Genomic DNA, 22,065 nt, shown 5'->3' on the forward strand with positions numbered 1-22,065 from the left:
ACTATCTATCTGGGAATGCCTCTGGGAGCCAAATCTAATTCAACAGAGATTTGGAACAATGTGATTGAAAAATGTGAGAGGAAACTAGCCAGATGGAAAAGCCAATATTTGTCCTTGGGGGGTAGAGTGACACTCATCAACTCAGTCCTTGATGCTCTACCAACATATATGATGTCCCTGTTTCCAATTCCAACAGGGATTATCAAGAGGTTGGATAGCATTAGGAGGAAATTCCTGTGGCAAGGAAATAAAGAAAAAAAAGGATTTCACTTGGTGAAGTGGAAAGTAGTGATCACTGGCAAGAAGAGTGGGGGACTGGGAATAAAAGATATGAAAATGCAGAGCAAAGCACTCAGAATGAAGTGGCTATGGAAGTATGCCAATGAAAATCAACTTTTATGGAGGAAAGTTATCAATGCAAAATATGAAGAGGAAGATAGCTGGATGACAAAGGAGGTTACCACACCATATGGGGTTAGTCTGTGGAGATCCATAAGAGCCTTATGGAATGAAGTTAAGTGCAACTCCAAGATCAAAGTAGTGAATGGGGTCAAAACCAGATTCTGGAAGGATAATTGGCTTGAGGCTGGTCATCTGGAAACACTATTTCCAGATATATACAACATTGTCTTTGATCATCAAAGGACTGTGGCTGATTTGTGGACACCTCAAGGATGGAATTTCACTTTCAGAAGGCAAATCAATGATTGGGAGATACAAAGAGTGGCTGATTTTCTTAACATATTGCAACAATTTAAGGGACTTCAGCTAGGAGAGGATGTTTTTTGGTGGTTGGGGAATAAAAAAGGAGTGTTCAAAGTTAGTTCAGCCTACAGGATGATGAATCAATCAATTCAACAGATTACCAACTGGCCCTGGAAACACATTTGGAGATCCAAAATCCCACATAAAGTTAGCTGCTTTGTGTGGCTTTTAGCTAAAGAAGCAGTTCTTACACAGGATAATTTGATGAAAAGGGGGATAATTTTATGCTCTAGATGTTTCCTATGTGGAGAAACAGCAGAGACAGTTAACCATCTGTTTCTACACTGTAAGTTTACACAACAGCTTTGGAGAATATTTTTAAATCTCAAAGGTATAGCCTGGACTATGCCTAGCAAGGTTTCAGAGGCTCTAAAGAGTTGGGAAGAGGCAGGATTGCAGGCAAAGAACAGAAATAGATGGAGAATGGTCCCTGCCAGCATATGGTGGGCAATATGGAAGGAGAGAAACTCCAGATGTTTTGAGAGTATAGAGAATGGAGTGCAGAAGGTCAAGTTGAATTGTATTTTATTGCTTTGTTTTTGGTGTAATCAGGCCTACTCAGATGATACTATTTCCATTATTGATGTATTAGATTCAATATAGGATTAGAATAGTAGAGTCTTGGAGTACTTTTGTAGATATGGTTTCAGTACAACCTATGTACTGTTTTGTTCATATCGAATACAATCCAGTTACCAGTTTCAAAAAAAAAACTCTACATCAAGCCTCCCATTAGTTGATCCTAATTGTGAACTTGAGATGAAAGATGTGGTTGAAGGCAAAAGCGATAACGACAACAGTATCAGTAGTCAACAAAGTACTCCGGGAAGTTTTAAAAGAAGTAAGAAAAATAATGGAAAAGGAAATTACAACAAGCATAGTATTGACAACAATGTTCCCAACCAGTCCACAATGAAAAGAAGTCACTCCAGATCAGGTAGACTTCAAACTGTCTCAGAGGAATCAAGAACTACTACCAAGGACATAAATGATACAAATCAGAGTCAAGGAAAGTTTCTTTCCACTGATTCTAGGGGAAGAAGTAGAAGCAGAAGTAAGACAAATAGAAAGAAGTCCAAAACTGGAAATAAGAAAAAAAATAGAGAGTCCCACAGACAAAGTGCTCCCCCCCCTAAAATTATTCATGATTAGTACAATATTTTGGAATATTAGGGGAGTAAGGAGTAGAAAGGCAATTCATAGATTGAAACTGCATATTAGAATCAACAAAGCTACTTTTGTGGCAATTTCCGAACCTTTTTCTCACAAAAGCAAAATTGAGGGGTACAAAAGATTTTTGGGCTTCCATCACTGTGTTACTAACACCAATGGCCAAATCTGGTGTTTCTGGAAACATTGTGACAATTTTCAGGTTGTGGAGAATAATAACCAGCAAATTACCATCAACTTTAAAGAGAATCCAGGTGACACTGGAACATACATTACTTCTGTTTATGCTAAGTGCACTGCTTTGGAAAGGATTGATCTTTGGGAGAGCATCACTAACATGACTAACAATATAAATGGTCCATGGTGTATGGGAGGTGACTTCAATGTTATCATGGATCAAGATGAGAAGTTGAGAGGAAATCCACACAGAGCTTACAAGAGTATTGAGTTCATAAACTGCATGGAATCTTGTGGTCTAAGTGATGTGGGATTTACAGGTCCAAGGTATACCTGGTGCAATAATTGGAGGCCAAGCAAACGAGTGTGGAAAAGGTTGGATAGATTTCTAATCAATGATGAATGGGCTATCAAGTTCCAAAACAATATGGTGGAACATCTTCCCAGGACAGGTTCTGATCACAGACCTTTGGTTTTTAAATGCAACAGTGACCAACACAACAATATCAAGTACTTTAAGTTCCTGAACTGTTGGGCCGGTCAAGATGATTTCATGGAAGTTGTCAAGGAGTCCTGGAATATTATAGTTAAAGGCAATGCTATGTGGAGACTACAGTGTAAACTCAAGAATCTGAGCAGACAACTCAGCTGCTGGTCAAGAAATAGTATCGGGGACATTCATGAAAATGTTAGCACTTGGGAGGCTAAAATGGAACTTCTGGAAAACTGTGACATCTTGCAAAATACTGATCATAGTAGGGAGAGGCTAAATAAAGGATATGCTGAGTACATAAGGTGGTTGAACCTACAGGATAATCTCTTAAAACAGAAAACTCGGCTCACATGGTTCAAAGATGGTGATAAAAACACCAAGTACTTCCACAGTGTGTTAAGGAACAAAAGAAGAAGGCTTCAGATTCAGAGGATCAAAAATCACAAGGGCAAATGGATACAAGGGGAAGAAAAGATTGCTAAAGCTGCTATCAGACATTTTAAGAAGCAGTTCAACCTTAATCATCAACAGAGAACCAGTAGTGTGATGGATTGTATCCCTCACATCATCACTGAGGAACACAATGCTAGACTAACTAGGATACCTTGCAAAGAGGAAATTAAAAATGCGGTTTTTGGCATGAGCAGTGAGAGTTCAGCAGGTCCTGATGGTTTCAATGGCAAGTTCTTTCAGGTATGTTGGGACATTATAGAGGATGATATTTATAATTTTGTCAATGAATTTTTCTTGGGAAAGAACCTCACCAAATTTTATACTCATACTTGTTTGGCTCTGATCCCTAAGATAGACTCGCCTAATAGCTTTTCTGATCTCAGGCCTATAAGTTTGAGCAACTTCTCCAACAAAATCATTTTCAAAATTTTAGCTAATAGATTAAATCCCTTACTTCCTGCTCTTATTTCTGAGAATCAAAGTGGTTTCATTTCTGGTAGACTTATCACAGATAATGTGATGTTGACACAAGAAATTGTCCACAATATTTCAAAGAATAACAAAGGGGCGAATGTTGTTATTAAGCTTGATATGGCTAAAGCCTATGATAGGCTGTCTTGGACTTTTTTGAAAGATGTTTTAAAAAAATTTGGCTTCAATAATATATGGATTGATCTTATCTGGAGGAGTATTTCTAATGTGTGGTATTCCATTATAGTAAATGGTTCTAGGCATGGTTTCTTTACTTCTTCTCATGGATTAAAACAGGGAGACCCTATTTCCCCTTCACTGTTTGTGCTAGCTGCTGAAGTTTTGTCAAGATCACTCAATAATCTACTTTTGAATCCTAATTTCATCCCCTTCACCATGAACATAAATGGACCCCAAATTACTCACCTTGCTTATGCTGATGACATTGTCATATTCAGTAGTGGGAACAGCAAATTTGTCAAACTGGTCATGAAGCAAATTGTTAAGTATGAGAGGGTCTCTGGACAGTTGGTTAATCCTGATAAAAGTTGTTTTCTAACTTGTCCAAAAACTTGTGCTTATAGAATCAACAGATTAAGAAAGTGTACTGGTTTCATGGACAAATAATTCCCTTTTACTTACCTTGGGTGCCCCATATACATTGGAAAAAAGAAAATTAGATACTTTGATAGTATGGTGACTAAAGTTTTTAAAAGGCTAAATGGTTGGCAAGGAAACATGCTATCTTGTGGGGGTAGACAGATTCTAATCAAAAGTGTGATCCAAGCTCTTCCTACTTATATTCTCAGTGCCATTAATCCTCCAAAAAGAACTTTGGAACTTATTGAAAAACATATGTGTAACTTTTTTTGGGGGACTGATAATGATAAAAACAAGTACCACTGGTGTGATTGGAATAAGCTTTGTTTCCCCAAAGATGAATCTGGTATTGGCATCAGGAATATGATGGATATCTCAAATACTCTTGCTGTTAAGAGATGGTGGAGGTTTCGATCAATGAATTCACTGTGGGCTGATTTTTTAAAGGCAAAATATTGCATCAGAAAACATCATGTTGCTAAGAAATGGGTTCCAGGTGACTCTCAAGCATGGAAACATTTGCTATGGGCAAGAGACAAAAGTGAAAAGTGCATTAACTGGAAAATCAACTCTGGAGATTGTAATTTTTGGTGGGATGACTGGACAGGAATGGGCCCTTTAGCTCAAATATGTCCTGACTTCATGATTGGTAATGGACAAAGAATCAAGGTGAGAGATTTTATGAACAATAATAGGTGGAATATTCAAAAGCTCTACAACACCATGCCAGGTCACATTGCTCTTTTCATTAGTTCTGTTGGTATTGGGGATGTGAATGACATGGATTATGCAGTGTGGAAGGCTACTGATAATGGTCGATATTCAAATAAATCTGCTTGGACCATTATTAGAAGTCTTAGACAAAAAGCACCTTTGATTACTAAAATCTGGCACAATGCAGTTCCCTTCAAGATCTCTTTCCTTAGTTGGAGATTGTTACACAACAAATTACCTTTCAAAGATGTTGTGGCTAAATTCGGTAAACAAGGCTTTAAAGACTGTATATGTTGCATCTCACCACAAGATGAAACACCTCAGCATGCTTTTATTGAAGGAAAGGTTGCTCATCACCTGTGGAACAAAATTGGTGCCCCTTTGGGCTTTAAACATCACAATATTCCTTTCAGAGGTTTACTTGAAGAATGGTGGAATAGGAAAGCCAAAAACAAGGTCCACAAATTTACTATGCAGATTGCTCCAATGATGATATTGTGGGAGATATGGAAAGCTTGGAGTTCTTGCAGATTTGGGGAACAAAAGAAGTTTGATTTATACAAGATGGAAATGCAAATCACCTGGAACATGAAAGCTGCAATAACTGTTGCATATCCCAACATCAATGTAGAAGGCAACTGGTGTAACTGTTGTGACATGATTGAAAAACTTAGCCCTGTGGTAAAATGCATCCCTGTATGTTGGAGAAAACCAGAGATGGGATGGTTTAAACTTAACACTGATGGTAGTTTTGTGGATATTCCTAACCGTGCCGGTATAGGTGACATTCTAAGAAATGAGGAAGGGGATCTAATAATGGCTTTTTCTATCTCTGTGGATTGTGAGAGTCACAATATTGCAGAAGCATTGGCTGCTGAGCATGGCATTAGATGGTGCATGAATCATGGCTTTGATAATGTGCAAATTGAGCTAGACTCCCAACTCATAGTCAAGATGTTGCTCAACAAAGATACAGACAACTTGAAGCTCAAGCAGATCATCAACACCACAAATGGCTTTCTTAAAGATGCAACTGTGCAAATTTCTCACTGTTACAGAGAGGCTAACATGGCGGCTGATTTCCTTGCTAAAATGGCTTCAACAAGTAGAAGGAGGACCTTATATCTTTCTCAAAGGGATTTACCAAGAGAAGTCAAGGGGCTAATTCAACTTGATAAGCAACAACTTCCTACTTTTAGAAGAAGATTTGAAAAATGTAACTTCTTTGTAAGCTAGAATATCTTGATAGCTAGGGAGGATTCTGTTCATTTGGCTATCTCCTCCCTTTTAGATTGTTTTTACAATCTCTTTTGTAGACTAGAGGCAAGGTTCCATGTCCCCCTCTAGTCATTGTAAATTATCTTTACTTATATAATACATGGTAGGGGTCAAGCCAAACCCCCCACACCATAGGTTCACAACCTAATGGTGATGGCTTAATATAAAAAAAAAAAAACTGAAGCTGAATTGTAATCTTTACAGCAAAAGTATAAGGAGCACCCAACAAAAACTTACATTTGTCCTATTAAATCTACCAGGTCTCCTATCTCCCCCCACAAATTTTGTTTACACCAAAAATAGAAGAGATTTAGACAATTCATCCTAATTTTCTGGATAGAGCTACTAGTGCCCTAAAAAATTCTAGCGTTCCTTTCCTTCCATATTGTCCACCAAACACAAGCTGGGATGATCTGCCACCAATCTTCTTATCCACCTCTCTTCCCTACACTCTTCCAGCATCTGAGAAGCTCAACAGTAGTATTAGGCATAGTCCAATTGATACCAAGGATACAAAAGAACATGCTCCACAGATTTGTAGTTGTCTTGCAGTGTAAGAAAAGGTGCTTATTGGTTTCACCATCGTGGCCACATAAGAAACATCTTGAACAAATCTGAAAACCTCTTCTTTGTAGTTTCTCGTGGGTCAGGCATGCCCTCCTCGCAACCAACCAAACAAAACAAGAGACCTTGAAAGGGATTTTTACTTTCCAAATGAGCTTCCAGGGCCAAATCTCCATCAGGGTGGTACTATGGTTGAGATTCCAGTAAACAGACTTAACAGAGAAAGTTCCTTTGCTGTTCAATTTCCATCTTAGTCTGTCAGGATAAGCTGAAGTTCCTCCAAAAGAGGCTAAGAGTTGGAGCATATTGGTTAAGCTTTCAATTTCCCAATCATTGAGAGCTCTTCTGAAAATAAGATCCCATCCTTGAGGGCTCCAAACTTGACTGATTTGTGCTTGAGCTTGGAGGCTTATAGAGTATAAGTTAGGGAAAATCGATTGAAGGTTGTTATGGCCAATCCACTGATCTGCCCAAAAAGTAGTTTTTCTGCCATCGCCAACTATGATATTTACATTAGCCCAGAATTCATTCCAGTGGAACCTAATAGATTTCCATACATTAGTACCGTAAGGGCCATTAACTTCTTTAGTAATCCATTGATCTAGCATCCCATATTTCTGGGAAATGAATCTTTTCCATAAAGCATTGTCCTCTGAATTGAATCTCCATAGCCATTTCTGCAACAAACTTTTGTTGTGCAACCCCAAGTTCTTAATGCCCAGCCCACTCTCCTTCTTGTTCAAAATAATTGAGTCCCATTTGACCAGGTTCTTGGATCTCCTTTCATCATTAACTTTATTATCTTGCCAAAGAAAGTCTCATCTCAGTTTGTCAATCTTTTTCTCTACTCCTCTGGGGAGTGGGAAGAGAGACATCATGTATGTAGGGAGGGCATCCAAGACAGAATTAATGAGTGTAACTCTGCCACCCAAAGAGAGGTATTGGGTTTTCCACCTTGCCAGCTTCTTGTTACATTTCTCCAAAACTTCATCCCAGATTTCTTTGGATTTGTTTTTGGCACCTAGAGGCATCCCTAGGTACTTAGTGGGGAGGGATCCCACTTGACAGCCTAGGTTCCATGCTACATTCTGAAGATCATCAACTTGATCAATTGGATAGAATGAACTTTTGCTCTAGTTGACATGAAGACCAGACAGGGCTTCAAAATTGGTCAGGATTGCTCTGAGATGTCTGATCTGCTCCACTTCAGCATCACAAAAAACTAGTGAATCGTCACCATATAGTAAATGAATGATCTCCAAGTGGTTGCTAACGGTGGTTTGAGAGTCGAAGCCCCTAATCCAACCATTAGATTTAGCTGTCCTAACCATGTGATTAAGACCTTCCATACCAATAAAAAATAAGAAAGGTGACAATAGGTCACCCTGTCTGAGACCCCTTTGAGATTGAAAGAAACCTGTTCAACAACCATTTATCAGAACAAAAAATCTGACACTAGAGATGCAAAATTTGATCCAGTTTATCCACTTGTGCCCAAAGCCCATGTCTTCCAGGATCTTCAGCAGATAGCCCCAATTTACATGGTCAAAAGCTTTTTCGATATCCAATTTACATAGAATTCCCGGCCTTCCTTGTTTGAATCTGGAGTCCACTAGCTCATTAGCTAGTAAGGCTGTATCCATAATCTGTCTCCCTTTCAAGAAGGCCATGTGGTGTTCATCGATCAACTTCCCCATGACGGTCTTCAGTCCTTCTGTGATGATTTTAGAGATGATCTTGTAAACTCCTCCGATAAGGTTTATAGGTCTGAAATCTTTAAGTTCTTCTGCCCCATTCTTCTTTGGTATCAATGCAATGAAAGTAGTATTGAAGGATCTCTCAAAGAATTCATTGTGATGAAAATTAAGAATGTTTGCATTAGGTCTTCCTTTAGTATATCCCAACATTCTTTAAAGAAACCCATTGTAAAGCCGTCGGGGCCTGGAGCCTTGTCGATTGCACATAAATTGATGGTATTTAGCACTTCTTCTTCAGAAAAAGGTCTTTGCAACCATTGACTTTCCTCCTCTGTTATCTTGGGACAGCTAACATAATTCAGAGAAGGCCTCCATGATTCGGTTTCTGAATTACAGCTTTTCATAATAATCAACCATAACTTCCTTGATATCAGCCTCAAGTACCACTTCTTCACCTCCAACTATTAATCTGTCAATTGTGTTGTATCTTTTGTGTGATGTTGCCATTCTTTGGAAGAATCTAGTATTTCTATCACCTTGTTTTAACCATAAGACCCTGGATTTTTGTCTCCAACTTGTAAAGTGAATTTTATTTTTATTTTTGATAGATCTATATTACTGATTTTTATTACCCCTCCATTTCAATTTATATGCAAAATTTGACTGGGATGGAGTTTAAAAAAGAAATGAAGCCTTTTGAAACTTGTGGTCTTAAACATGCTTTAACATTTGTGTGACTATAAGACTTTTGAAACTTGTATTCTTAAACATGCCTCAGCATTTGTGTGGCTACAAAAGCTTGTCTATATCTATCTTATAAAAAAGAAAACTCGTCATTAAGGGTGAAATGAGAAGTTTAAGTTAAACTATTTCCCAATTCAGAATGTTAGTCTCTCTTCCTGGAACGGGTTAAAAACGAAATGCTGTCACATAAACTGAAATGAAGGGAGTATTTAATGATTACTCTTTACTTCAAAACTATCCGCAATCAGTTATGTAGGTTGCTGTACATCCACTTTGGCGAGAAATTATATGGAGAAAATTGAAAATCAATTCACGATGCTATAATAATTAAGTTAACGAGAAAAATTTGATTAACTAAAAATTGGAATGTAAAGAGAGAGAACCATTTATGAATAGCAGAAATTTTCTAGGATAAAGAGTTGAACCAGAGTTTGTGGTTGTAATTTTTGAAGCTGAATGGAGAACTTTGACATCCGAGGGTGATATCAATGTTATTATGCTAATTCAGTTGTATTTATTCTAACTTCTTTTAATCTTTGAGCCAGCCAAAGTTGTAAATATCAGATGGACTCAGTAACTAAATAAAACTTGGTCAACGATTTAGTTGTCTTTATTTAAAAGAATGTTGTACGATGGAAGTTGTTTATGCTAGCTCATCATGTGTATACCTTTTTTTTTCTTTTTTTCCATGAGTTATTGGCTATTGTGCTTATTTGTTCTTTAGTTCTTTGCTAACTATTCCTAGCTATACCATGTTCTAACATCTAAAATTCAGGTCTTACCATGCTGATCCGATTTTAAATCCTCTAACACCTTGGGAAAGACCACCTCTCAAGAACATATTCTGCATTTATGGCGTAGATTCGAAGACTGAGGTATTCTTCTCTTCACAAGTGTCAATTTTTTGCTCTAACCAGTTTAGAAATTCATTATGTTATTGTGCATATGTATTTTAACATGGATGATTTGGCTGTAGCCATATGCTGTTATTGAACTCAGCATTGCTTGTTTTGCACTAATTAATCGGCATATACACTAAATCAACTTTTTTTGTGCTCATTTAGCAGCGAGTTCATTATGTTCTCATATTAATTTCTGAACTTCTTCAAAACTTAAAAAGTAAAAAACTAGTTCTCTAGGTGACCCTTCGTCTGAAGTTGATAGGATAGCTAGAAAGCCTCGATTAACCTTCAAACTTTGCGTATTACGTTACTTGGAGGTGGAATGGTACTATGCATTCATGAAACTTACAGCAAGAAGGTTGTAAGTCTGTCTGTTGTTGATCAACCTAGGCATGTCTATTATAATTCTTTTGTCCGTATTGCTTTCACATGACAACTTCTTGATGAAAGTATCTATTTGGATGTGGAATTCTTTTAAGCATTCAGTTGAAATTTCCAACTTGAAACTTTTTAAGAGGACTCTTCTGATCTGTGGTTTAAGAAATCAGAAACAGAAAGTCTACATGTTTATATACAACCATGTCATGTTATATGTGAATGAGAAACATTTGCTATAATGCTTGATTTATTAATTTTGGCTGTTTTTTTTTTCCCTAAAGGAAGAGCTTGTCTACCATAACCATATACATCCGTTGTTTGCGGCAGAAAAGTAAAGAAAAGCAAGAAAAAAAGTGATGATTGAAGAAATAGTGATATGGAAAAAGAAAAGGAAAAGAAACAAGTGGGTTACAGTGTTCCCCCAAGTTTGGCTGTATTTCTCAATTCATCAACCTCTGTCTCACTACTAACCCTACCCTGTGAAAATGACTTGCATAACTTTTAGTCTTCTGTCCACGCTATCATAACTTGCCTCTATGTGATTATATTCCCCTCTTCTAGTTATTTTCTTCCTTCAATATGTGATCCTGAATATTTTTTGGTTTCTTCATGTTGATAACAGGTTGGTTACTATTTTGCACCAAGTGGGAAGCCTTATCCTGATAATTGGATTATAACAGATGTGATATATGAAATTGAAGGATCTCTGTATTCACGGTAATTTGTCTTCTGCATCTTGATAGCATATTTTGAAAAGCTCTCTCTAAACAGCACATCTGAATATTGTTTTTCACTTATTGTTATTGCTCTTACTTTGTCATGTTTTTTTTCCTCATCCGGGTCCTTCACAGCTTCACTGAGACAGAGTTGTGAGGTTTGAAAAAACCGAAAGAGGATTAGGTTGCATGATTTGTTTTGTGAAAGTATGTAATTTTGAAGTATGCATGCAGGACATTGTATCCTTCATTTAAAATCCGTAAGCTCCAAATATTTGTCCTAGTATTTAATTTGCATACAGACAATATGGAGTATGATACTATGTGTGTGATACTAAATCAATCATTCTTCCTATAGAATATGAAATTATTCTCTGCTTGTACATATTAATCAAAACATTTTGAGTAAGAAATTATTCTTCCTCTTCTTATGCTTCTTAAACCTCGTTGATTGGATACTGACTATTTGAACCTTTGAATCCCTCACAGTATCTCAATTTTTCTCCTTTTAGGTCAGGAAATCTGGTTGAAGGAAACCCAGGCGCAACAAGTGGGGATGAGACGGTATGATGAAGGATAAATTCATGCATGTTTAAATTTATAATGACTTGGTTTATTGAAATGACCTCCTTCTGAAACTTTAGATGTCGTTACAAAGCTCTCATAAGTCAGATATACTGTAACAGACCTCCCTTTTTTTAATGTGCAATTAGAAGAAATAACATAAAAGACTCATTGGCTTGGTTGATTGACAATGTACGTAAGTGACTTCTTGTATAGGAGTATCAGGCTACGTACATATGGTAAGTAAATACTCTATAATTAAATGCTTAATGTCTAACATATCCTATAGCATTTTCTATATTCTTTAATCAAGTTAAATGAAGCAAGATATGTGTGAATCTAGACACGTATTCTCTTGATATTCAACACTTCCCTCAAATGCAATGTGATAAAACCAACTTGGATTAGCTTATTCTGGGAACATAGAAAGTTGCCATTGAAATACAAGTGGAACAGTGCGCAATCACCAAAAAGAAACGCAGTGTTGGATTCTTTTCTTCGGAATGTTGTTGGTAACTGCACATCGGGAAAAAACACTTATTGCACTACGTGCGAAAAGGAATTTACTCCCAGTCACTCAAAAGAGAAGTTTTGCGGGTCGCCAAAGCGAGGAGCGGCGCTAGTTCCTAATCACTAGAGAGAGGAGCGGTGCTGGTCGCCAGAAAAAAGAAGAGAGTAGAATAATATTGGTCAGGCAGGCGACAAAAAGCTACCAGCTGGTAAGTGGGAGCTACAAAACAACTCTACAAGAGCGTCGAGGCTTTGATACCGTGTGTAAATAGAAGAGATAAAAGACGGAAGCTTCTTGGTGACTTTATTGATTAGCAATGTAGAAGAGGGGCTCCTTTTGTAGGATTCTTAGATAATGTAATCATCCTCAGGATCCTAGTTGGAAGTCGAAGCACTTAATCCCTTGGTCCATATTTAGAGATGCTCCTTCTCGCCGCGAATACTATCGAGAAAGAAGAGGCATAAGTATCGCCTCTGTGTATAATCCAACTTCCTTGGCCTCCCAAACACACTCTTGATACGGGAAAAACCTTTCCATACAGGAGCTTGTCCTAGTCCATGCATGTCTGGGAACTTCTTCACTTCATGTTCACATCTTCAACTCCCTCTTTCAAGTGTTCGGCTAGCCATTAGGGTCAGAAAAGATCTCACTCTATGTCTAATAAGATATGTAAATTTTCTATAGTTGAATACAAAATTTTCTAACATATCCTGTAATAATCTATTATATTTTGCTTATTCAAGTTCAACGAATCTAGACACATATTCTTTTAATATTCATCATAGCTGTTGTAGACATAATCAAGTCAATAAAGTGTGCTCTCTCCAACAACTTAAGCTTTTAGATGAGATGGTCACACAATTCAAGATGGTGTCAGAGCAGACAGAGGTTTGACTCTCATCGCCACCCATTATCAAAAGGAATTTTCACATGCTTGACTAGTAAAAAATAATCAAGCATATGCACGTGAGGGGCGTGTTGATGACATAATTAAGTAAATAAAATTGTGCTCTCTTTAACAATTTAAGAAGTGTGCTCTCTTTAACAATTTAAGCTTTTAGATGAGTTGGTAACAATTTAACGATGGACAACAATTATTTCGACAATCCGTCATTTATGACCTACTAACTAATGCTTTTAAATGCTCATCACCTTTAATCGAACTCAATGTAGCTTTTATAAAAAATATATTGATTCCTCTGAAATTCAAATTTTAGTAATATAACCATATACAGAATTATTTGTTGGTAGGAAGTAGCATGTGCCAGTGGATTATTGTGGTGCGAGCTGGTCCTGATACACTGATGTTGGAAAAAAAGTAGATAATATTATTAAAATCAGTGACTGCATGTTGAAAAACAATGGCTGCACGTTTGAAATGTTATTTCATCTGTTCATTCCACTAGTGAATAGATTGACTTAAAATGTTGCATTGGTTACTTAATAGAATCTTTAAAATGAACTTTACATAATTGTAGTCTTAAGATAAGAAATAATTTCACTATATTATGCGTGGCAAGGGATAAGGTTTATATTATAACTATGAATTAGCTGAAAAAATCTGACAGTTGAAGTAGTGTAATTTTTAAATTAAACGGGTCCGTTTGTTTATGATAACTTTCATATCTATGACTATGAGTACAAGCAAGGGATTCTTTTTTTATTAAGTAAAGCAGATTCGCAGGTGCCATACCATTCCCTCTCCTGGTGCAAGAATTGGCTGGGGCCAAAAGTGAACATAACAAGGACACCACAGGTATTCATAAGCTCTGACATAGATATAGATATTTAAGATACCACTGTTCCCTGATCAGTTCTATTTTATGACTTTGAAACTGGTATTTTTTTGGAGTTCGTGTCTGACAATCATCTGTCTTCCTTTTTGGTATCTGATATTTTGTTTGATCTCATTCTCAGTCAAATTGGAAAACCACACCATTATTACCACCTTTACTAGCGCTAATTATGGGGACGGCTTCTAATCATATTAGCATATGAAAACAGCACCAACACAACTTCACCATCCCACACAAACACAAAGAAGAGCTTCCTAAAAGATTATGATATGTCTGACAATCATTAGCGATTTCTCAGATACTTGAATGTTTGATGCAATACGTTTTAAAGATTCCCACCATTTCCTACAAAACAATCCCCTAGCATTCATCTCTCAGTGTTAGTTTGGCCTAGCTGCCATACCTTTGAGTGCGGTTAGAACTACATCTACTTTTTCCCAATTCAGCGGTTCATCTGGTCTTGGGTTGGACAGTCAGGGTCGGAGAAGGGCTTTCCACCATCTACACCAACTGAATGATTTGGGCCCTCGATCTGAATGAATCGTCCTTTGTGGAACAAAGATTGACCTCCATGGAAAGGGGAGATTCATTCAGATCGAGGGCCCGAATATAACCAAGCTATGCAGTGTTATTTCGTTAGATCCCTTTCACTTCATTGGCTTCATGTGGGAAACATAACATATTCATGAAAATTTAGTCACATGACATCATACTCTCCAGTTTTCTGCTAAGCTTGCTTATGAATGATTGTAGCATTTATATTGGTTACTCACTGGCAACTGCAGCTCTATCTTACTCTCTGTCTTTGACAACATCAGTCAGAGCATGATGGCTCAGATGTACAAGTGCATCAAAATATAAAGCATCTACATGGTGAAGATATCATTCACAATATGACAAGGTTACCTACGGTGAAGTACATAACCTATTATGAGGATTCTGAAAGTTCTCCAGGAACGAGAACAGCAGTTTGGGAGCTTGATAAAGGTATCTGAAATATCTCAATTTCCTTTTTCTTATTTAAGTTTTCTAAATGAATTTCTTGGTTATTTAACCCTCTTTCTCACTTTTTCCTGTTGGCTAGAATATAAACTTTCCTTTCTTCTGGTTCACCATCTGATTTCCTATGTCTCATTTGTGGCTGTGCTTTACCTGTTTAATACCCAAAAGCTGCGGAATGCAGTTATTTTTCTTCTTTATGATATGAATTTTCTCGCCCATTATTTCTTTACTTTCCTCTCTGTTTTCCTAATTCTTAGGGCAAAGAGCCAAATTTGCCCCTGAACAATGCGAAATTGAACAATCTTGCCTCTCCGTTAATTGTTGCCACCTGTGCCATTGTTGTTGCCACATTGGCTCATCTATGCTCTTATTGACTAAGGCACATGTCCCAATTAAACACCAAAGACACGTGTCCCAATTAAACACCACCCTTTTTACCATTCTGCCCTCCCCTCTCACCAACCCCCATCTATTCTTTTTAAAACCCAACCCCAACTCCACGTAAACTTAACACTAATCCACCATAAACCACCACGAAAAGCCACCCCTCCCCAGATTTTACCCACATGCAACTTCGTTACTAACTCCCATTTCTAAGTCCACTGAACCATCAGAGTCAGCCACATGTGAAACTCTCTTTGACTCTATATGTCACAACCCAACCCGTCGTGATGGCACCCACACTAACCCCCTGGTGGGCGAACCATCCCTTAACTGATTAATCATTCATTTATCCAAATACAACCGAAAGAACAACATAATCAATAATAATATGGCCAAGTCATGCCATATATAGTAAATAAATGCGGAATACTACAAATTACAACCCCAAGAAATAAAAGTCATCGTACAAGGACTCTAACCATAAGTATTGTCTAAGAAATACATAAGTGTTTGAATATAACAATAATGTCTGGAAATAGGATAGACATCAAATAGGAGAGATCTCCGGGCAACATGGCATGGATAGGACGGTAGGAGCTCACCCTCAGATCTGGTCAGGAAGCAGCTATATGCGAGGTCTAGAAGACGACCCCGGAATGCAATCTGCACTAAAAAAGGGTGCAGCAAGGTAGTATCAGTACAAACACTATGTACCTGTAGATATCATAGGCCGACTAAGATTAGTATCATGCATACATTCGTGAAACCAGCAAGATAGACAGATAGGCACAACAACACAACAACAACAACAACAACAACCATTCAACAACGAATCACAAGAAAGGATGATGTCTAATGCAATGCAACCAATGATAAGTATCTCCACCGTATACACATGCTAAAGGCCTTGTTCGCACGATAGACATGACCCGCGAGGGACCTATGGTACCCGCGAGGGACCTAGGGTGTCCATGTACCACTCGCTCCGAAACTGACCTCGGATCACGAGCCCATAACTAGGCCACATCCTCACCCCCTGTCAAATGTGCCTTATATATATATATCCGTACACAAGATGAGTCTCAAGATATGGTTCAAGTCTAGAACCCAATATGAAGCACCACAAAAATATAAGCATGATCAATCAATAATATCAATGCCAATGAAATACAAGTCAATGCCATAAGTCACAACAAGACCCAGATAAATCAACTCAACAATAACATGAATCATACGAGTTATCTCAATCAACACGAAGAGTATATATCAGCCCTTTCCTTCCAAAACACAACAAGTACACCTCATGGTTCAATACATAAAGTAACGGCGACAAGCCCACATAATCAGAAGTCATACCATCCTAGGTAATATCCAACCAGACGTCGTGTTCGAAGACCTAATCATGCTTTCTCCCGTCAATTCTACTATATATACAATCTACTAATCAAAGTATAACTCAAGTAAACCGTAACTTACCTCAAATGCAGAACTAGACCGCGAGCTACTCCACCTGAGCTTTCCCTTTAAGTAATGCCTCGGAACGCTCAGAGTCTAGCAATAGCAATGCTAAGTAAGTAATAGACCATCTAATTGGAAGAAGATCGATTTTGGCAGGAATACGCAAAATAACCCTAACGAATCATATGGGTAAAACCGGAAATTAAGGGTGAAATTACCCTACCCTTAGTCCCAAAAATCATAATCCTCAATTTCATGGGTTTCTAATCACTTTAGACCCTTCAATTCCATAAATTAGTCAAAACTCCCAAATTTGGGTGAAACCCTGAGTCTCATAATTAGACTCTTGAACTATAGAACAATTCCATCCTAGAATGTGTTAATCTACACTTCTAGGTGATATAAACAGTAAGTTAATCAACAATAAACAATTTATACTAAGGGTTTCATGATTAAAAGTCTAAGTCTCAACACCCAACACTCTAGGACCTTAAACCACTATGGAAACTCAAGGCAAGGTAGATAAGCAAGATAATGGTTTAGAACTTACCCTCAAAGATGATTCCAAGTCTCTTCAATATTCACCTCCCTAAGCTCTTAGAATTAGGTTTTAGAAGTGTTGGACTAATGGTTCGAACTTAGGAATATAAAATGAGTTTCTGGTCCCGTGGATCAGCTACAGCGGTCACCAGGATCGCCATGGCGATACCGCCGTAGCGGTCAGGCCTTCCGCTATAGCGGAAATCATTAAAGGCCATCCCTCGCCGTGGCGGCCAGGATTGTGCCATAGTGGCCTCGCCTATGGCGGTCAGACCATCCGCCATGGCGGAATCAAAGAAAGTCCATGCCACCGCTATGGCGGTCAAGTCCCGCTACAGCGGCACCAAGCCCGTCGTGGTGGTCACACAAGAACCATCAAAATCTGGTTTTTCGCAAGTCTTTTCCGAAATCCCAACATCAATCCGAGGCCTCCCGTACACAAATCAGATATGCACACACATAAAACCAAGTCAGCCCCAAACGGATAAAACCAAGTTTCCAACCACGTACCCCAAAACACAATCAAATGCCTCGGGAACCGAAACAACCACCCCACCAAGTCATAAACGACCCTTCGGACCTCACGGAAATCCGAAAAAGGTCCGTGTACCCAAAAGTCAACAATTGGTCAAATACTTTCACTTAAGGATTCTATATCCTTCAGTTTTCACTGGAATCGCTTATAGTCGCGGGAATTGGTCAACAGGGGTAAAATGGTCAAAAAACACATAACGACCCGTTGGGTACAAACTTTCAGCATTTCCTTCTTGTGAATTGATCATAACTTGAGTCCAGTCAGTAGCTTGTTATGACTGTCAAGTTAAATCTAGATAACATCCAAAAATTTGCTGTATTTTTAATGTTTAAAGACATAATCTCCTTTTAGATTGAAACAAGCAAAAGCTTTTTCCTTTTGAAATCAAGACTGATATAAACACATGCACGTACATACATGCATCCTGGGTAAGGGGTTGGGCAATCCATGGCTGTAGTTATTTGGACTTTTGGTAGTGCGTTTGTAGATGAACAGACAAGTATTTGAGGGGATAGAGGACGACTATGTTTATATGAGGAATAGCCTCTTATTCCAAGTTTCTTTTTGGCGCACTAATGAAATTCCAGTTTGTATAGAAGATCGAATGTCGTTCATAAAGAATCATATTATGTTGTAGATTCTCTACTTTTTTGTGTACAGCTTGTATACTGGAGAATCTTCTCCGTTATTAATAAAATTATTTTTTCTTATCTAAAAAAAAAAAAAAAAAAAATTTGGTAGAGAGAAAGATCATCATTGTAATGCATGCCCAGCCTTATTGTAATAGTCAAACTTCGCAGAAGATCATCCTAAATTTATTCCTGGATAATATTCTTTTGGGAGAAAACTTAATATTAGTTCAAAAAGCAGACATTGGAATTTCCAGCTTGCCCGAGTAGCATGTTTTGAGGGCTTGTCCAATTCCATAGAATAATGATTATTACTTTTCTTGGTTTCTTCATCGGTTTAAGACGGTTCCAAGCTCTGATACTGGACATAATTAAGACATTGTACATCATTTTATACCTCAAACCAATCTTGTGTATAGGATGTTCAGTTTCCACATGATGCTAGATTGAAGATCTTGTACAATTGCATAGAATAAATTTGGTAATGTTGAGTTGTTCCAGATATAAGATATTGAATCAGCCTTAGACATCTTACACATCGTAGCATTCTTCAATTTGATGACTGTAAATTTTCTTGGGTAGCAAATCACAGGAACATTGTCAGATCTCCAGCTCTGATGCGGGAGCTGTGGCTTGAGATGTGGCATGATATTCATCCTGATAAAAAGTCTAACTTTGTTACAAAAGGTGGGTCTGATTCCTCATTAACTTCTTCTATGAATGTTGAGTTTCTATTGACATTGTAAGTATTGCAACAAAAAGCAAAGCGTGGGCCTCTGAGGGATGAGGACTGCTATTGGGATTACGGGAAAGCTCGATGCGCATGGCCTGAACATTGTGAATACAGGTAAGAATTTTTCAATTAAATTTTGCAAAATAATGTTCTCCTTTTGTGTAGTTAGGCCACCTTTCTCCGGTTACATTGATGCAGATATCTATTCGGGGATGTTCACTTGGGACAGAGTTGCAGATTGAAGAATTCTACATCTGATCTCCTGTCGCACTATGTATGATTTTTAAGGTGTGCTTCTTTCTTTCTTTGTTAGAAGGGATAAGAACAATGCAACAGCTGATTATCCTAAGGAAGCCTAAAATTAGAACCAAAATATGCGATAACAGGACCGAGACTTGCTAAAATGTACTTTGTGCTTCAAAACTAAGGGATAATCACTTGTTGTCCATTTACCTTGAGATTTAGGAAGTACTTTTACATGCCTCAAATGGTCAAGGAATAATCAGCTAATTTCTTGAAGGGAGCAGAATAATGATGGTCATTTTATTTTATCACTTTATCAAAAAAGGTGGTCATTTTATTTTTATGATGTATGATTTTGTGATGTTCTTGGTGCTTTGAATTCTTTAGTTGTGGGAGGCAAAAAGTGGGAAATTTTTTAAGTGATAGTCCAGTGCTTTCCCTCGAGTAATCGTATATGATGCTCCTACCTATCTTTCTGAGAGATGAAAAAAAGTTTGGATTGGCAGCTGTAGAGTTGGGTTTTCCTCCAAAATAGGAGTTTCCAGATTTCAAGAACCTAAATAATAATTAAAGGATATTGAGCTGAAGCTGGAAAATTCTCCAGAAATGATACCTAGTCTGCAAAAAGGAGTCAAGTATTCACTGTTGATAATGATGTGGAAGACCAACTTCCATTGTATAACTGTGATAATTCAGCAATTTCTAAGCACCAGTGACAGATCTTTTTGCCATAGAAATTTTGTTTTGAAGGAACAAGTTTTCATGTGATTTGCAGAAACAGATGTACATTCCACAAACATTAGAAGAACAAGGCCAAATGATTCAGAGAGCAAAGACTGGATGTTCGTCCGGACAGCATCACATCCAACTTCGTCTGTGTATCATAAACTTGGAGAGCATCTGGACCACCTGTACGTCCAAATGGAAGAAATTTTGTAGAGTATTAATTAAATGTATAACCAGAACATGTTCCAGAATGTAATTACAGCTTAGAATAAGATAGCTCTATTCATTTTAAGGAAGATTCTGATGATCCTTTGTATGCATTGGTGATTTGACGCTAATATTTCTGAAAATTTAATCCATATATTGAGACTTCACTATCACTGGTTATTTTTGACTAATATTTAGATAATGGAAACGCACAATCCAAGACTTTGCATGGATGACTTATTTGGGTTCAAGCATGAGAAGTGAACGTCTTTTCTGTGTCTTTTTTTTTCTCGGGTGAAAATCATTTACACCCCCAATTATGCTTTAAAAATCAAACTCTCCCTTAACTTTGAACAATAGACATTCTCCCCCCTTTATCCTAATGGACTTTTTAAATGCCTATTTTACCCCTACATTATCAACTTTTGTCTTTTTTTTTTTTAAACTTATATATATATATATAAAAAAGCATGATATTTTTTCATGTTTTTAATTTATGTAAAAGATTTCTTGTAAAAGATAAATATTATCTTCTAGGAAAAGAAAAATGGGAGAAATACTAATTAAATACTAATTAAGTATATAAGTTAATGATGTTTTATAATAAAATAAATTATCAGAATAAACAAAAAAATAATTTTATTAAAAAATAATCAAAACTTTAATATTTTTTTATCAAGTGAAAAATAAAGTTCATAGTAACTTTATAAATATATTTATATGTAGGTAATGCAAAAACAATTATATAATAGAGGTAAATTTTTAAAATTGATTTATTTATACTGTAAATGAATTTTATTATAATTTAAGAAATATTCCATTAGTGGCGACCAATTAAACTTGTTTATTTATTAAACAATAGAGAATAAGAGAGAAGTAAAACTTTAATCTACACACATGCATGTACATGCATATATACATACTTACTGCATATAATATTGAGATAACAATCATAAAAAATAGCATTAGATTTTGTTACAAATTCATAAAAGTATTATTCTACTTATAATGTTAATGAACTTAAATAAGAATCTATAAATATCTAGATTAAAAAAATAATTAATATATAATAATATAAAAATGTATTACATAAATTGAGGATTGAAAAAAACAAGGGTAATAGTCATTGCATAGGATAAAGGTAAGAGAATGTCTATTGTTCAAAGTTAAGGAGGAATTTGATTTTAAAAACAAAGTTGGGGTTCACCCTTTTTTCTCCGTAATTGGTCATCAACAACAGATAATTGGAGAAGTTATGCAGAATACGACCAAGAGCTGATGCCAGAGCCACAAAAGGACAGGTTTGTTAAATACGCTAAAACATTTCTATACACCTTTCTTTTTGGTTTGATATGATAACTTGAAAAGAATCAACAGTTCGAATGAAAAATTGGTTATGCATGAAAATTACTAAAGTTGCATCTTTGATCCTAGTAATCTAAATTCAAAATTAGGCTTTCCTACTTCTTCCAAGTTCATCTTGGTGTGATTTGAAGAAGTTTTTACAAGTTTAAGATGAATGTTTTGTGAAATTTTTCTCTTTTAATTAGGTAATGCAATAAAATATCGTCTGGTGCATCCTCATTTACATCCTATAGAAAAAAGAAGAAAAAAT

The 22,065-nt window shown here is 36.9% G+C and overlaps 1 protein-coding gene across 4 annotated transcripts in view; it reads left to right on the plus strand.

Moving 5' to 3' along the window:
* Positions 1–20,620, plus strand: part of LOC132610452 (phospholipid--sterol O-acyltransferase) — a 33,490-nt gene extending 12,870 nt beyond the window's left edge. For 2 of the 4 annotated variants that reach the window (XM_060324743.1, XM_060324745.1), the window contains exons 8-16: positions 9,902–10,001; positions 11,029–11,123; positions 11,635–11,686; positions 13,882–13,953; positions 14,812–14,980; positions 19,124–19,228; positions 19,304–19,388; positions 19,473–19,562; positions 20,293–20,620. In XM_060324743.1, coding sequence (XP_060180726.1) covers positions 9,902–10,001; positions 11,029–11,123; positions 11,635–11,686; positions 13,882–13,953; positions 14,812–14,980; positions 19,124–19,228; positions 19,304–19,388; positions 19,473–19,554 — 760 coding nt within the window. In that variant the 3' untranslated portion in view covers positions 19,555–19,562; positions 20,293–20,620. Of the gene's footprint in view, positions 1–9,901; positions 10,002–11,028; positions 11,124–11,634; positions 11,687–13,881; positions 13,954–14,811; positions 14,981–19,123; positions 19,229–19,303; positions 19,389–19,472; positions 19,563–20,292 lie in introns of those variants that run through there. The other 2 variants (XM_060324744.1, XR_009571158.1) reach the window with 2 other exon arrangements.
* The last annotated feature ends 1,445 nt before the right edge of the window (positions 20,621–22,065 follow it).

Source organism: Lycium barbarum, chromosome 9 (genome assembly GCF_019175385.1).
Source record: "Lycium barbarum isolate Lr01 chromosome 9, ASM1917538v2, whole genome shotgun sequence".
In the NCBI taxonomy this organism is placed as follows: Eukaryota; Viridiplantae; Streptophyta; class Magnoliopsida; order Solanales; family Solanaceae; genus Lycium; species Lycium barbarum.